The sequence below is a fragment of the Chamaea fasciata genome, unplaced genomic scaffold (assembly GCF_029207755.1).
Source record: "Chamaea fasciata isolate MVZ Bird 193981 ecotype frontalis unplaced genomic scaffold, bChaFas1.0.hap1 SCAF_6, whole genome shotgun sequence".
In the NCBI taxonomy this organism is placed as follows: domain Eukaryota; kingdom Metazoa; phylum Chordata; class Aves; order Passeriformes; family Sylviidae; genus Chamaea; species Chamaea fasciata.
In genome coordinates this window covers 45877729-45894819 of record NW_027094091.1, presented here as the reverse complement: position 1 = coordinate 45894819, position 17091 = coordinate 45877729, and the positions used below count along the sequence as shown (strand labels likewise).

The 17091-nt window shown below is 55.1% G+C and overlaps 1 protein-coding gene across 2 annotated transcripts; it reads right to left on the bottom strand.

Moving 5' to 3' along the window:
* Nucleotides 1-392: 392 nt before the first annotated feature.
* Nucleotides 393-14687, bottom strand: PITX2 (paired like homeodomain 2). 2 transcript variants are annotated; one of them, XM_066186230.1, is made up of 4 exons: nucleotides 14599-14687; nucleotides 12258-12313; nucleotides 3523-3728; nucleotides 393-1686 (listed from the first exon to the last, which is right to left on the bottom strand). In XM_066186230.1, the coding sequence occupies exons 2-4, from the start codon at nucleotides 12301-12303 to the stop codon at nucleotides 1123-1125; spliced, it is 816 nt and encodes a 271-aa protein (XP_066042327.1). In that variant the 5' UTR covers nucleotides 12304-12313; nucleotides 14599-14687; the 3' UTR covers nucleotides 393-1122. The 2 variants fall into 2 exon arrangements, with proteins under 2 accessions (XP_066042327.1, XP_066042328.1); XM_066186231.1 differs by lacking the exons at nucleotides 12258-12313; nucleotides 14599-14687 and adding an exon at nucleotides 4434-4835.
* Nucleotides 14688-17091: the final 2404 nt, after the last annotated feature.

Genomic DNA, 17091 nt, shown 5'->3' with positions numbered 1-17091 from the left:
CCCAACCCCCCGCCTACCCCCCCTTTCCCTTTTTTTTAATGTAATAAAAGCTTCCTTCACACAAGACAAATTTATGCTCGAGATACAGCAACTTTGTGGTTGGCAGTTCTCGAGTCCAGCGATGTCAAATAATCCGGTTTCTCGGGGCCGTGCAGGGATATAAAAGGACCCAAGGAGTACAATTCATGTTTCTCGAGTATGCAACGTTAGCGCGAAGGATATTTTTTTAATGAGGAAAAAAAGGGGGCCAACATTTATTTGCATTGCAAAAGTACTACCCTGAGTTGCCAGAGAACGAGATCCAGTGTCAACTATCAGTCAATCATTGCAGACTAGTTGCTGCTGCATAGCTTGGCTCAGTAAATAAAAAATCCAGACAAAACTGTATGCTGTATATTTTACTCCCATGAAATAAAACACATTTTTTCATGTTTGCTGAAAAGTAAAACAATAATATTGTACGAAATGTTATACACAGGGCATGTTTTACATTGCAATATCAGAAACATCATTGCATCCACCAGAGATACTATTCTAAAACTGATATTCACACAATTTTTTAATAATTATATGTTAGAAACATACAGTGTCGCATTTAGTATATACATTCCCTTGCTCGCAAGCGAAAAAACCCTAATCGCTTCTGTGTAACATGCTTTATTTTAAAGCCTAACCTTTTAAAAACACTGTTGTGATATTACTAACAACTGCTTTTATAAAATTAATTTGACATTTCGATATATATACATCCTTTCAGTCATTTTTATGTTAACAATGCTAAACTTAAAAAATAACAAGCTTATAGTAACATTAAAATGTCATATCATATCCAGTCAAACATTTGTCCATATATATATATATATATATATGTCCTTGTAACTGTTGAAATACTCTTAGTGAAAGAAAGATCTCAGAATCTGTAGGAGGTCCTTTGAAAACAAAGGAACTATCTTATTTCAGTGGTTTCCTCTTTTTTTTTCCCTCCTCTGTCTCTTTCTCTTCCTCTCTGCTCTGAATTTTCCTCCTTTCTCTTTCTCTCTAGTGCCCATTACTTTCTAGTGAATTTCTCAGTCTCTGCAGGAAATGGGGAAGGATTCCCACACAGTTTTCTACTTGGATGCTTCACACGGGTCTGTCCACCGCGTACTGGCAAGCGCTCAGGTTGGAAGCAGGGTTCTGCACACTGGCATAGCCAAAACTGGAGTGCTGCTTGGCTTTAAGTCTCAGACTCGCCAAGCTCGAGTTACATGTGTCCCTATAAACATATGGAGGTGTTGGAGGAGCATAAGGACAGGCTGGCGTTGGCACTGCAGAATTCAGGGAGGGATTGCTCAAGTTGTTCAAGTTATTCAGGCTGTTGAGGCTGGAGCCGGGCACCCCGGTGACTGCAGAAGGTACCATGCTTGAAGACATACTCATGGAGGATATGGAGTTTGGAGGGGAGAACATGCTCTGAGAAGACAGAGGGTTGACATTCATGGAGTTGAAAAAAGGAAAGCTTTTGGTGGAGAGGGAAGCAGAGGTCAGGCCCTTGGCTGCCCAGTTGTTGTACGAGTAGCCGGGGTACATGTCATCGTAGGGCTGCATGAGGCCATTAAACTGCGGACCGAAGCCGTTTTTGCAAAGCTCGGCTTGCTGGTTCCTTTCTCTCTTTCTCCATTTGGCTCTGCGGTTCTTGAACCAAACCTTTGGAAACGGGGGGAGAGGGAAGGAGGGAGATGCAAGTTAGTCAGGAGCCACCACAACCACCGCAGCCCTTTGCAGGTTCTTGGGGCAACAGCCAAGCCTGTCCGCATGGAAGTTATATATAAAATTTTGTACGAACATACATATATGAATGTATCTCCATGTAGAAGGGCACCTCCTCCTCTGTGGAGCCCTGTGCTGGGCCGAGGCAGACGTGCGCTGTCGGGACAGCCGAGCATCCTCGGGGCCGCATGGGTTTAGCAAAGCAGATTCGTGGCCGCCTCATTCCGCCCTCACCACGGCCCCCCCACTCCCCCCCTCCAAGCCCGCCTCCCCCCCGCAGCCCTCCACATAATTTGTGATGCTCTAATTTGCGCCACAGAGGCCAACGCTTCCTTCTTATTCTCTCCCTTCTCCTGCCTCCCTTTCTCCTTGGGTTTTTTTAATCTCCTTCTCTCTTGACTTTTTCTGTACTGAAGGCATCCAGGGAAAATACAAAAGTGCAAAAGGGAGAGTAAAACACCTGGAAACGCGCGGAATATTTAAGGCGATGGTACGGGAAAGGAGGGGGAAGCCAGCAACTAATAAATCCTTGCTTCAGTTTGTTAAAGCTACAAGTTCCTCTAGCGTGAAAGCTTCCAGAACCAAAAACTTCTTTCTAAACAAACTTGTTCGACTGCACTTTGGATGGGGGCGGGGGGGGGGGCGGGAGATAGGTAAAAAATAACCAAAACCCACCATTTAACAACGTGCTAAATGAGATCTAAGGGACCCTCCCCGCGCAGACAATGGGAAAAACGTACCCTTTCCCAATCCACATCTGGGTGTCTGACCTGTCGGGCAGCCGCCAGCAGCCGCCTTACCGTGTGTATTGAAACCACCCCGGGGTGTTTGTGGTAACCCCCACTCTGGCCGAGCCGGGCGGAGGCCGCCCGGGCACCACGGGGACGGGCCCGTCTGGAGGCACCGCACCGACCGATACAAAAACTTCCGGGAAAGCCGCACCGCGACCCACAGCTCGCCGTGCTCCGGGAGGACATCGGGCTCGGCCGGGCCCCGCTCCCTCCGCGTGGCTGCCCCGGCGCTAACACCGCCGGCCCGAGGCTGAGAGCCGGCCCCGCTCGCTGCCGCCCCCGGTTCTCACTGTCTCGCTTTCCTCAAGCGACCTCGGGGAGAGGATTTATGTGGGATTTCCGAAAATCTGAAGGTTCGGCCCGTTTATAGGTTTCTTTTTGTGTGCGTGCGTTGGGGTTTGCTGTTTTTCTTTTTTTTTTTTTTTTTTTTTTTTTTTTTTTTTTTTTTTTCCCCCAGCGCGGCGTTTGCAGGCGAGCAGGATTCGGCCGCGGTATCTCTGCAGCGCCGCGATGGTCCCATAAATCTCAGAGGGGGGTAGAGGGTGGAGAGAGACGCTCGTCGAATTGTGAAACCCAAAGAAATAGAAAATGCAAGGAAGGGCACATTGGGAGTGCCTCGGAGTGAAGCAAAGCTCTTGTGTATTTTACATCTTTTTCTCATTAGAGACAGCGCAGGTTGCAGCCTGTTCCAAGTTGCTTTCTTGGCTAATGTTTTCATTAGCGTTTCGATCAAAAGGAGAGGGACGCGTTGCACGGTTAGGGCGAAACGTGCAGCAAACCATATTTCAGAGACACAGAGAGAGATCCCAATCTGTTTCGCTTTGACAGAAATGTCCTGCTCTGCCCTGCTTTTGTGCAAAGGCTCTGAAGTTTACATACAAGCCGAAATCGAAAGCAGCTGCAAATATTTCAGCCCTCCTTCCCTTTCCCAACCCACCCTGACCCCCGCTGCTCCAAGCCGGGGTGCCGTGTCAGCACTTACCCTAACCCTGGCCTCGGTGAGGTTGGTCCAGACGGCGATCTCCTCCCGGGTGGACATGTCCGGGTAGCGATTCCGCTGGAAGGTGGCCTCCAGCTCCTGCAGCTGCTGGCTGGTGAAGTGAGTCCGCTGCCGCCGCTGCCTCTTCTTCTTGGAGGGGTCCTCGGGCCCCGCATCCTCATTCTTGCTCTGTTGGCTCTTATCCTTCTCTGTAAGCGGGGGAAACAAAAAAGAAAAAACAAGACGGAAAACGAGGGCGCCTCAGCCTCCTCTGCGTCCTCTCCAGCGGCTGGGGAAAAGCGTGTCCCCAGCGCTGCTGGATCCCGCAGACTGCCCTGAACGCGACTCGACGCTGTAATGATTAACCCGCGCCGTCCTCCCGCCGCCGCGGCTTCTCCGCGCCCCGCGGACACCCACGGGCGGCTCCTCCCGGTGGAACAGCCACCGCCGGGGCAGCGGGACGGAGCCGCCTCTCTGCACGCAAGCTTTCTGCCTATGTGCTTCCATATTATTCTCCCGTCTGCACGCACGTAATTCGTTTTATTTGCTTACCTACACCCGTGTTATTCGCCCGCCTGTAACAATATTCTGTGTCCGTATATATCCCTATTTGTCTGTATCGGTATTACTCGCCCATGAACTCCCACGTTATTTGCCGAGCTGTATCCATGTAACTCGCCTACCAGCATACATGCTACTCGCCTATCCTTACATATGTCATTATCTTCCTATACGCCGACACACAGACACCGCACGCGAAAATCCACGGAACGCATCTCGGCTCGGGTGCGGGACGCTCCCGGGCGGAGGGGCGGCGGCACATCGCGGTCCGCGGGGCTGCCAGCCGGGCCGGTGCAGGACAGGGCGGCGGGGCGCCCGTCGGGCTGGGGTCCCTGCCTCTCACCCCCTCTTACCTGCGGCCTCGGGGCTGGAGGTGTCGGAGATGGTGTGCACCTCCAGCCGGTGCTTGGCGGACTCCAGGGAGGAGCGCGCCTGCCCCGGCGCCAGCGCCGTCGCCATGGCCAGCGCGGGCTGGTGGTGATGGCAGGATGATGAAGAGGAGGAGGAGGAGGAAGGTGAGGAGGAGCACAGCTTATTCCCGGCTCCCAGGCGCTCCAGGCTTAACGGGTCCTTCATGCAGTTCATCGGCAAAAGAACGCCAAAGTCTACGTGCGCGCCTGAGGGGTCGATAGGAGAAGGTGTGCGTGTGTCTGTAGGTGTCGGTACGTGTAGGAGGGTCCGCGCAGCGCCCCCTCCGCGGACGCGGAGCAGCCCCGCGGCTCCGGGGGTCAGGGCTACCGGCCGGGGAGCCGCGCCGGGGCGGGCGACGTTCGACTAGAGCCCGGGCGGCACGGCGAACCTCGAAGCCCCCGCCGCCCGGGGGGGCGCGGCGGCGGCGACAGGAGAGCGGGCGAGTCCGGTCCTGTAAGAGCCGTCACGGCGACACGGCAGCTCCCCGGCCGGCGGCCCCCGGCCCGCCGCGGGGCTCCGCGGGGCGGGGGCGGCGAGGAGCGGCGGCGCTCCGCGGGGCGCTCCTCTCCGCTGCCCGCGCATGGACCCGCGCCGCGGCCGGCCCCGCACCGCATCAGCTCAGTCGCTTCCCTCTTGGCCTGACATCTTAAACCGGCGGCGGCCTTCCCCGCGCCGCACGTCACCCACCCCGCCCCGCACCGCCCCCGCACCGCCCCTTCTCCGCCCGCCCCGCCCCGCTCGCGCCCCGCCCGCCCGCCCGCGCGGCCCTGCGCGCCCCGCGCCGCCCCCCGCGCTCTCCCGGTGATGGGCACACCCGCGGCCCCAAAAACCTCCGCCCGGTGTGCCCCGCGGGGCAATCCGAGTCTGGAGAGCCCGGCCTCCGCCGCCGGCTCACGGGGCACCCCGTCGGAGAGGCTCCGGGAGCGTCGGCTCCGCGTCTCACCGCACTCCCGGACCTGCGGGAGTGAGGAGCCGGGGGCTCGGCACTGCCAGAGCCGCTGCAGTAGGGTAGAGAAAAGCCCGATTCCCTTCCCATGGAGGGGGTGGAAAATAAGCAGGACGGGGACTCGGCCGGTTAGACGGCGGACCTTGTTCTGGTAACAGCGACAATTAAACACAAACGACAACAACCTCCCCTCTGCCACATAGCTACGGAAAGCTTCACACCGCGCTCGGAGATCCCCGAGCTCGCCGGCTTTCTGCTCTTCCTCTATCCGCACCGAAGGCAGAGTACAGGGGGGAAAAATCCTTTCCTTGGCTCTGCCATTCCCGCCCCTTCTCTGCAACCGCGTTCCCAAAAGCTAGCCCCCAAGGACACTTTTCCACCCTGGTTTTACAACTTACTCGCACAGTAATCCGCGGGACCATTCCTCCCTCTCTGAGAGGAGCCGAAGGGATCATCCCGCGCCCCCGGGGCGCCCGGAGCAGCCCACGAATCCGCGCCCACGCAAGTCGTTCACAGCGTTTGGCCAAGTCCCACAGCGGGTCGGGCGCCGGCACACAAACCTCTCAAACCCCTCTCCGGGGTTTGGGGACAGGATTTGAGTCCTCTCCCGGGCAGAGGCAGTAGAAGGACGGGCTGCACTGTCCCGCAGTGTCCGCTCGTGGGACTGCTCATTGCACCGGAATGAGGCTGCTGTGGACCCGCACCTCGCAGGAAGCAGGTGCGAGGCGTTTTCACGCACGTCTAAGGCGGGTGCAGGTTGCCCTCCCATGCTGGTCAGGTCCTCCTGGGGCAGAGAAGTCTGTCACCGAGCCCTAGCTCACAGGGCAGACACTGCCCCAGGGGAGTTGTGGCAGTCCTAGGGATGGGGATTCTGAAGGAGCCCAGGAGCGGGAAACGCAGGTTTGTGTCTCTATCTTCAGTTGATCTGGCTGGTCGCTGGTACTGAAAAGTTACCGAAAGCTTCCCCTACTGTGGCCCTACACATCCACATCCCAGCGCCCAAACTTTTCCGTGTCCCGTTCCCATCCCGTCCACTACACCCCACCCCCACCTCCCTCAAGGGTCTTCCTTACTCGCCGATTCTCGTTCAAGGTACATATCATCCATCGCAATCTTAGTTATCGCTAAATTATACATATTACTTTCGCAGCCTGTTAGTAAAGAAGGTTAAATTAATTTACATTCTGCTCATTATCTGGTGTTTAAATGATGTGTTTTTATCCCTGAGATTTGGCAAAGAATCTCTTTCCTCAGACCCCACAGCGTTTCGACGGAGACAATGCTCTTACATTTGTAGTGGATTTTAATCTGATAAGACTCTAATTTGCTTAAGTCTTTTAAATAGGGGGTTTAAAATGATTCTAGCCGTTTTCTTATTGAATTTCCTCTAATTCCCCCAAGATCATAAAGTATATGTGTAAAGTAAATATTTCCTCCCTTTGCACCGGCAGCAGATGACCTATAACTAAGTCAATATGAATCCAGCTCCATTCTGCACAATTTGTTTACCAATCATATCCTAGTTTCTTCTTAACCTCTCTCTACCTCTGTGGTCCCGCACCGAGAACCGCCCCCCGGCCTTTCCCCACTGCGGGGCCGTGCCAAGACCGCGGGCAGGGGGCTGCCCCAGCCCCGGCCAAGCGGGCGCGGCCTCGGCCTCTCAGCGAGGGGCACCTGGGAGGGGGCGCTGCCCCTCTCCAGCCCCCACATCGGGGTGAAAACAAATGTGCAAAGCCCTGGGGAAGGAGAGCCAGAGGGACAGGTGGAGAGGGAGGTATTTCCCTCTTCCCCTCCCCCCCCCCCCCCCCCTTTTTTTTTTCGGACGGGGCAATGCATCCCTGTCTTGGATGATACCCATCATCACCTTTTTTTTTTTTTTTTTTTTTTTTTTTTCCCTTCTCATTCATTCATTTTCAGTCATTTTGGGGCAATGCTGGCTTCTTCCACTGCGACTCGAAGCGAAAAGTCCTTCCCGAGTGCGGGGTGCAGAGCGCTTGTTACGCGCTTTGTGCCCTTGCGAGGCGAGCGCCGGCGCCCGCCGGCCGCAGCCTCGCTGTTTCGGGACATTCGAAGGGGGCAGAACGTTCCCGGTGCGTTCCCCCGAGGGACGGGGAGAGGAGGAGCAGGGCCCGGCCACCGCGCCGCCCTCTCACATCTTTCCTAGCTCCAGCCCCGCGTCCCACAGCCACAAGTGAGACAGACCCTCTAGCTGGCCCCGCGCCCCGAAAAGGAGTGCACAACACTGGCCTGGGCCCCGGCAGCCCAAAGGGCGAGGCTGTCGGCATTTACGTGCCTTTGATTAAAACTCCCCCACCCCGGGCAGGAGGGGAGCTACCACACAGCATTAGTTGTCATGGTGACCATAAATCACGTAAATCCAAAAATACCCACCTATAATCTGAGATGAAGCTTTTATTTCCCAAGTGAAATAATATTTTAAAAGCTGTCAGCCATCCGAAAAACAACCTAATTGTAGTCACCCAAGTAATGTATTAGTGGTAAAGGTTTCAATTAAAATGTCAGGTGTTTAAATTTTTTTTCTTTAATTTTTTTTTTTTTTCTGGTGGAAGTTACCATCACCTTTCGGGTTCGGGTCCTAGCCATGAAACCGTTCCCGCCGGCTCACCTGCGTACCAACTGTCCGCGCCTGCTGCGTGTGGCTGCCATCACCAAAGAAAACCCCAAAACTACTTTGGGAATTGCTCTCTCTCCTTTTCGCCCTGAGCTGCATGGCCCGTCGGGGACGAGCCCCAGTGGATTGGGGGACATCCGTCGCTTGCGAAAAATGGGGAATAGAGGATGCTCCTCATTCCTCTTCAGCTTTTTAATTTCATGGGAGTTTTTGGTGTGGGTTTTTTTTTTCCCCTGTTTGGTTGGTTGATTGGTTGGGGTGGGTTTTTGTGTGTGTGTGTAAGTAGGGTTTTTTTGTTAGTTTCTCCACGCTGTTTTTTGAGCTCACCCGGGACGGCCGGTGCCCGCACCGGTGCAGGAGGCGGGAGGGCCGAGAGCAGGACCGGGAGCTGAGCGGCTCTGCTGGGGATGCCAGAGGGTGGCCAGACCTACTGCGGGTATTTATTTTCCCACTTTTCGTTTATCTCCTCACGAGATCTTTGTTTCTAGGCGTAATACTCCCCTAAATGGATAAATTGGTTCTTATGTAGAGCCTTCAACTAGTCCTGTTGTCTTTTACCTTTGGCTTGTTGTCTTTCGCCTATCTCGGATTACCGGGTATTCTCCTCGATGAAGAGCCATTAATTACCCATTCAGTCAATATTAGGAAGACTACAGAGCTTTTTACATAGGATTAAGAAGACATCAGATTGTTCCGTTAGTATATTCCTACTCACGAATAAGCTTTCGTTATACATTTAGTTTTCCCTGGAGTGAGGCTAACAACTGCTGCATATATTATTCTCAGAAGGCAACCGCGGAGGTGGAAAATTCTATAAACGAAGCGCAATAAATAACTTCTAATTTGCGCTTGGCGGGGGGTGCGGGACGGGGCGCGCACCTTCTGTGGTGCCCCGCAGGGACAGCGCACCAGCGGAGTGCTTGCGACCTGGACAGAGAATATCTCGGCTCCGCGGCTCGGGTCGCAATTCCGGGGACAAATTTGGCCACGCTATGTGGAGGGGAGGGTGCCGCTCGGCTCTGCCTGGCGGCCCAGCGGCGGCAGCGACTCTCCGGCTCCGCCTCGGCCCCCCCGCGCTCCCTCCCTCCCGCGGAGGCAGAGGCTGCGCGCCCACCTCGTCCCGGAGCTCAAAAAAGGCACCGACGCCGGCGACCTTTGCTTTGCACGCTGCAGCGTCTTCAGCCAGTCTGAACGGAAAGCTGAATCGGCGTTAGGTTTTTAAGTTTTTGGTATTGAAAATAATGTTCAGTTACGGAATATTCAGACCAATTTTTTTTTTTTTTTTTTTTTTTTTTTTTTTTTTTTTTTTTTTTTTTTGCGATAGAATTGAAACAATCAATTTGGAATGCTGAATGGTGATATAAGACGGAATGTAATTTCAACATATTATGCTGGAAGCTGCTGTTTCAGCAATACCCAGATTATCGATTACAGGGAAGGATACCTCAAGCAGAATTCACAAACCTAACAAATCGTATAGATTACATATATATACGCGTACACACAAAAAACTTAAGTATCCTTTCGCCCTGCATAAAAATTATTCAAACAAACCCACCACCGATAACTATTTACAACTGCCGTGGGTCTGCCGAAGCGTGTGCTGAAGTTTTCCTAATTTTGTGGAACTGGTCACCCAGCAGCAATTTTCCTGTCTCTCTGAAGAAACCTGACACCCGCCGGGCTATGCTTGACACTCTAGGCTGCAATAATATTTTCATACTTTCCCATTTTCCTTTTCTCGGCATGGCCACGGACTTGTTTCTTCTGGGACATCCCTCCCCCTCTGCGCCCCATTCCCCGCGGGAACCCGGCACGCCGTGTCGTTTCGGAGGGTGTCCTACTAAATTTCGTTTCCTCCTTTCGCAGAACCATCGATTTGACAGAACAGTCGCATGTTTTGCTATTACTACCAGTGGTTCTAGTTAGCGATCGTTCTCCTCAGGGCCACCGACGGTGCCTATCTCGCGAAATTACCTCACCGCCCTCGTAATTTCCAAAGATGAAATGTGACAGAGGGGGGTCCCCAAACACCCCTGCTTCCTTCCCCGCCTCCCCCACCAGCCAGCCCCAAAGATCAGACTTTTTGCAAACTAAATCCCCAAAGCAAGACATCCTTACGGTCAGGTAAGACAAAAAACAACGAGTACCACGCGGTTTTAAGCAAATCAAAGCCAAGACCCAACAAACCCCTCCGGTATCACCGGAAAACACCCGTGATTTCTACGGTTTACAGCAAGCAGCCCGAGCAGCTCAGGGCATCTCGGGACGTGCCATTATCCGTCGCACAGAGGCAGGGACTGAGGCAGCACACAGGGTTCATCCCCCCATCCACAGAGATATATTCTCATATCTGCAGAGATATATCTGTATCCGAGGTCGTCGCTCTTCCCTTCCCCGTAAATGGGAACGTTTTAATGGTCAGGCAGCACCGCGTTGCTTCTTGGTCTCGGACATATGTTTTAATTAATGGCATTAAAGGTGTTTAGATAACAATTTCCCCTTCAGCCCGGCAAGCAAAAAACAGACCGGCTGGTACGGTAACAAGGCAGGAAATTTTGCGTGTACTACAGTAATCCAGGTTCATAATTGAAGTTTAAGAAAATAACCATTTGTTTCTCGGCAGAGGAAGTTAAAGTTACCGTGTCAGGGAGCATATGTGGATATTACTTTTATAAATACTTAGTCGAATAAAGCTGACTTGGAAGGGCTCATAAATTTATTATATCAGAAAGGCCCCCACTTTTCCATTAGATCGTGCTAAGGGCTTTGATTAAGACCACCTGTTCATCGGGAAGAAAAGGCAGGGAGGGTAAAAAGGCCTTTCTTATTTGCAAACCATATATAAAGCAATGTCACCCTTCCTTTCCACATTATTTAACACTTATTACTGGCCGAAGGAAAAAATGCCAGGCTGTGGTAAAGCCTATTTGTGCACGATTTAATATCGTGTATGTTTCCGGGATTAAAAATTATCGGTTCGTAATACTTTGGCGTTTGGAATTACCCCGGATTTTGCTCGCTAACCTTCCTTTAGCCCAAGCGTTTCTTCTGCTAGGGGTTTTGATGTCCAGCTAGCAAATCCTGTTTTAAAGTCCCAGGAGGCGGGTGGACTCGAGAAGGGGACGTGGCCTCTCCTGAAATCATTGGATGTTATTTGAGAAATAGCGAGCTGTTTGGCCAAACAGGGTTAATACAGTATTCTTACAAGGAAGTGTTTAACCACGAGACCAGGAATACGTGCATTATTAATTCACTCTAGTTTCCTGTATTATTAATTCAGGTTAATGTATTTTATTTAAACAAAATTACGTTTATCTTGGATTAAACAGTCTCTCGAAATACAGAGCGCTTGTTTTCTTCTTCGTAATATGTTTGCATTGCTGTTTTTCTTTACCACCCCTCGGGCTCGCCTGTCAGACCCCCTGAAAAGGGCAGGGGAAGAGAGACAGGAGCTCGCTCTGCTGCACACGGGGCGCTGTGGGGGGTGCCTACCTCTGGGGGCAGGAGAGGACTGGCGGCTTGTTTACAGGCGAGGGGGTGGTGTCAAAAAATAGAAAACAAAAATAAATACGAGAGCGGCGCTGCGGGTGTCTAAACGGCGCGCTGACAGCGATGCTTTTTTGGGGGGGGCACGCGCTGGCGGCGGGAGCAGGTGCGCGGCTGCAGCCGCGGGGGTGCGCGCACCCTCTTTCCCCGCTGGCTGCCCTCTCCCGCGGCCGCGCACCTCCCGGCGCAAGCGGCGCCCGGTGCGGACAGCAGAGGGCGCCCTGGCGCCGCGCAGGCGGCCCCGACCCGGCGCTGTCGCCGCCGCCGCTGCCCCGCAGCGCGCCCGCGGAGCCACCGCTGCGTGCCACCGGCGCCGCGGGCGGCCGCCCGGACACCATGCTGCCGCGGGCTCCGTGCGGCCCTCCAGCGCCCCTCGTTCATCTCCCCCTTTAGATGTCCGCCTTCGGAATAAAGACACTCGACGGCGGCGGCCTGCACACGCCTGGGGATGGGGACGCGGGGCGGGGAAGGAAGGGGACAGGTAACTGGGTGGGTGGTCAGCGCCCGACGCTGCGCAGCCCTTCGCGGAGGTGGCGCCGCTTCCCCGGGGCCGGCCCGCCCGGCTGCACACCCGCGCACCGCTCCGCACGGCAGCGGGGCCGCTGTGCCTCTTGCCCGGCTGGCGGTGGAGTCTCTTACCTAGCTGAACACAGGCGGAGACAAGTTTGCGGCAGTTGGACTCCATTACCCGTTATCTGCAAAAGATGAAAGCACGGGAGTTTTAAAACAATTATTTTGGGACTGAAAAATACATGCAAAAACCCGAAACACAGCACCCCCGGGAGCTACGTCGCAAGGACGCAGGCTGGATCCCGTACCTTTCTCCAGTGACACGAGCAGTGTCCCCCCTTCTTGCCTCAGCCTCGGGTCCCACCTAAGTCACACCACGGGACAGGCGCAAACACTCGTGGTTGTTTCCCAGCTCGTCGAACCCTCCGGCCTCCCTGCACCTCTAGTCATTTGGAGACGCGTAGGAGAGTCCTCTAACCTCGTCGCCGTGCTCAGGCGCGGGACAGGCCTAGCCCGGTGGCAGGGGTGCCGTAGGGCAGTGGGTACCAGCAGCCGCTGCCCCACTGCGGCGGAAGTTGCGCGGCAGCGGCTGCGTCTCCGCGCTCCCCGGCCGCCACCGCCGCCTCCCTCTATCTGAGAGGTCGGGCAGTAAAAATCACAGGATTAGTGCCTGATTGAGATGTCTGTTCGTGAGATATTACAAAATTCATTATCACAGCTCTCTACTAACTCGATATGAAGTAACACAGATGGGATTTTATTAGTCCAGGCTTCAAATGTTTACTTATGATAATTTCGGGGGAAATTTGCATGTCACCATCATTTCGGTAATCTTTCTTCTTCTTCTTCGCTTCTTTTTTAATGTCTGGACCGGGCGCATTATTAGCTGGTGCTTAGAAATCCGGCAGCCTGGAGCCGAGGCATGTTTGGGATGAGCAGTGCCAGACGCAGCACCCACCGAGAAGAACCCCGAGGCCCCGGCCCTGCCACCCTCCGCCGGGCAGGCAGGATAAGGCCGTAGAAAAAGGGGAGAAAAGAGGGAGGAAATAATAAATTTTTTAAATTAAAAAAAAAAAAAAAGAGGGGGGAAAGGAAATGGAAAGGCGCTGTTATCGGGATTCTTCGTGGTCGTGTCGTGACACGGCGATTTATATTCCCAGATGAACAACGCCAGGGAGGAACTCCGTTCCCTCCAGCAGCCGGGCCTAGCACACGAGCAGCGCCTAAATTAATCGGGAAGGCGATTAAGAGAACCTTAATTCTTCGCCGACGGTCCTCATTTCGGGATCGGTCTCCGTCAAGATTAGTCCTGCGTGACAAATGCCCTCCCCCGCGGCCTGCCCCTATGGCTGATTTATCTCACGAGTGGAGACACTCGGCTCCCCCCACGCACACGCACCGACACCGAGGGGAAGTTTTTCCTCTCTGTAGAAATGCCGGTCTCTTCGGAGAAAAATGCCTTTCTCGGACGGATTATTATTATTATTCCTTCCTCGCCCATATTACTTCTTCCCTTTCTCCTCTCCATATCCTCTTAATTCTTGTTGCAAGGCACATCGCAGCACGGGGCCAAGGGGAGCGTTTTCCTATTGTCTCCAGCCCGGCGACTCAAACGAAAGCAACTCCACTTGCTTCTCCACTTCCCTTTATCCGAGTACTCAGATTTAAATACCTCAGCACCTCTGCGCGCCCACAGCCCCAGCAAACACACCAGCCGTGCGACCTTGCCTTTCTCTATGGCCGGGCCCTTGCGGCAGCAACCTGCTCGGAGCAACTGCAGGGCGCGGACAGGAAAGCGAAGTCATAGGGGATTATTATTTTTTTTTTCCTTATAGGTATCGATCACTGTTCTTTCGGGAAAAAAAAAAATCCACAATCCCCAAAAAACTGGAGTCGTCTGGCAAGGATCTCAGTACTGCCCGAAATGCTGTGGCCCGTGATTTTGGCGGGACGCTTTCCGCCAGAGGCCCCCGGCCACTGGCTCTCAAACGAAAGGGGTTCCGTGCGGGGCCTACCCCTCGGCGGTGCCCGCGGGGCAGCCGTGCCCCGCCGTTCTCTCGCTGGCGGTGCCGGTGGCTCCCAGCCGCAGACCCCGCAGCCGGCTCGGCAGACCCGCCCGCATCGCTTTGGGACGGCCCGAGCCCGCTCGGCGCCGCTGCCGCCCCCCGCCCAGGTCCGCGCCTCCGCGGCGGGAAGCGCTGCCTGCGCGGCCGGTTCCTCGGCGCCCGCCCCGCCGGGGAAGCGGGATCCCGGCGAGCGAACGGCGCGGAGGCAGCGCGGCTTCCCCGGCCGACAGCCCCGCGGGACGGGCCGCAGCCGCCCGGGAGGACATCAGCAACCCGAGCCCGCAGGACCCTGCCCGGCCGGCCCGCGGTCCCGCTGCTCGTCCCGGGGCGCGCAGAGCCTGGACCTGCCGGGTTCGTAGCCCCGCGCCCGTCCCGCCGACACCCCCCGAGCCTCCCGCACTCACCGGTGCCGGTTGCGCTGCCCGCCCCGCTGCTCTCGCTGCTGGTGCCTGTGGCTGGCGGGGGCGGCGGGGCCGCGCCGGGCTCCTGCGCTGGCTGCGGGGCCGCGGAGCCACCGCTGGCTCCCTCCTTCCCCGGCCCTCCCGCGCCCCCGCCCCGCCCCGCCCGCCTCCCCGGGCCCTGACGTCACACAGGCTCCGCCGAGCGCTCCCCGCCGCCGCGGGGCCGGGCCGGGCCGGGCCGGGCCAAGGCGGGCGGCTCCGCGGCTCTCCGCGGGCACGGGCGCAGCGGCGGCGGTGGCAGCCCCCGTCCGCGAAGGGGGCAGGGGGCAGGAGGCAGGAGGAAGGACAAAAGTCGGCGGAGGCGGCGCGGCGGCGGGCTAGGTAGCCAGAGGAAAACCGAGGTGAGCGAGGACGGCCGTGGCCTCTCCGCGCCCGCTCAGGGCGCGCCCTACTCCGCCCGGCTGGGGAGGGGGGCACAAGTAACTGTGGCCGAAGTTTCCCGGGCCGGGCCGGTGGCTGTCCTTGCACCAGGTGTGAAGAGGGATCGGCAACCTATTGGGAGAGGTCTCGGTTTCCTGTTTTAACCCACTTTTTTCTTTTTTCTTCTTTTTTCCCATTTTTTTTCTTACTTCTTACAAATATATATATTTGTAATTTTTTTTTTTTTAATGCGGGGTGTTCTTGTTCGTGCCTGTATTGGTAGCGCAGTGCTGGGATAGCAGAAATCCTGCCGCTCCTCTCTGTTAGTCGCCCTGCATAATTTACGCACAATAGCGAGAAAATGCTACACTCTTTCCCTTTACCCCGAAGGACACCGAGCTGCCTCCAGGGGGAAATTTATTTTCCATTTTGCGGCGTTTTCCGTGTTTAAGAAAATATCGAAGTCGGATTTCTCTACTCAGATCAAACTAAAACGATCGCTTTTTCTCGCAGCGCTTCCGCGGCTTTGTTTATAGAGGAACCACGCGAAAATAAAGTAGGCGCTTTACTAACTCGAAGGCTACACCTGATCTCTTTGTGGCTATTTTAAAGTTATTTCAGCCTGGAGTGAATTTTAGTTATTTATAGCCGTGGGCAGGGGGCTAGGCAGTTATTGCTGGAGGGGAAAGCGAACCCTTGGAAGAGGCCAAGTTTTCCGTGGGTCGTTAAGTCAGCCCAGCCGCAGCCGGCAGCACCACCGCTCCACGGCGTGCCCAGAAAAGCCCTTTGATTGCGACGCCGCAGCGGTCGCCGCGCCAAGCGAAGGGGGTGACTTTCTCTAGCAAGAAATGAAATCGTGTGGGAAAATCTAGGGAGAAATAAATTAGTTAATTGCGTCCTTTGCTACCTGTGTTTCTATCCCTGGGAGCGCTCTGCCAGGTGAAATCCAGTTTCTCCGCGCATCCGAAGAAAGAGCGGGAGTGAGAGGGACTCCCAGCGCCCACATCTCACTTTTGTTTACCCGGGAGAAGCAAACTGCTTGCGCCGGTGTGCATCTTCCCCACAGCCCCAGCCCCGCTGTGTGTCGGGCAGGGAAGACTGGGACGCCCGCCTTGGCAGCGCGGCCGCGGAGCGGGACGGCCCGCCGTTCATCGACCGCCTCCGCGCCGGGCGGCTGCAGGCTCCGTCCGCCCCGGAGAGGCTAAAGTGAGCAGCTGGTGGGAAATGCAAATGGCTCCTGGAGAAACATAAGATACTGGATGATTTTCATTCCCTCCTCGAGTGTGTGGAAGGAGCTGGACATACGTTTCACGCTCCTAATCCTTCTTTTACATTTTTAGTCATACTCCTATTAAACAACTAATTAATGCCTAGAATCACCAGGGAATACATTAGACATGCTGCCGTGGAAGAGGGGTTCCAGGGTGTCTGGAAACTATGGAGCCGACTTAATACGAGGTTTTCATTTTTTTTTTTTTCCCTTCTGTCAAAGCAATAAATGTAATAATAGATTTCAGGGCGAGCAAAGGGCGCGACGGCTGTATTTATAGTCTATCTCCTCCCTTTCGCCAGCGCAGTGACAGCAGCTTTAAAACCCCTTAGGAGGCTCCGGAGCCGTTCCTCGGAGGGCGAGGCGGCAGTGGCGGGGGGTTTGCAGCTGCCCCGGCCCGGCTGGGAGGCGGAGAGCCGCGCGGAGAGCCCTCCGTCCCGGCCCACGGCAGGCAATCCGGCTTTCCGAACCGCTTGAGAAGAGGGTCGGAGTTATTTATCGTCTCAACAGATGGAAAAGCTGTTTTCTTAAAACCTATCTCGACAATCCGTTTGCAGGCACCTGGCGCACCACCCGACTGCGGCGGGTGCCGTGGGGCTTTTGCCTGGGTAATCCCGTATCACAGAGTGGATGAGGCAAAGGAGAGCTCGGTCAGCTTCCCCACTGCCCAGGGACGAAGGAAGAAAGGAAGGGGAATACAAAAAAAAGGGAAAAAGCCTCCCTCAAACAAACAAACAAAACCCAAAACAAAAAAAACCAAACCAACCAACCAACCAAAAACAACAACAACAAAAGAACCAGACAAA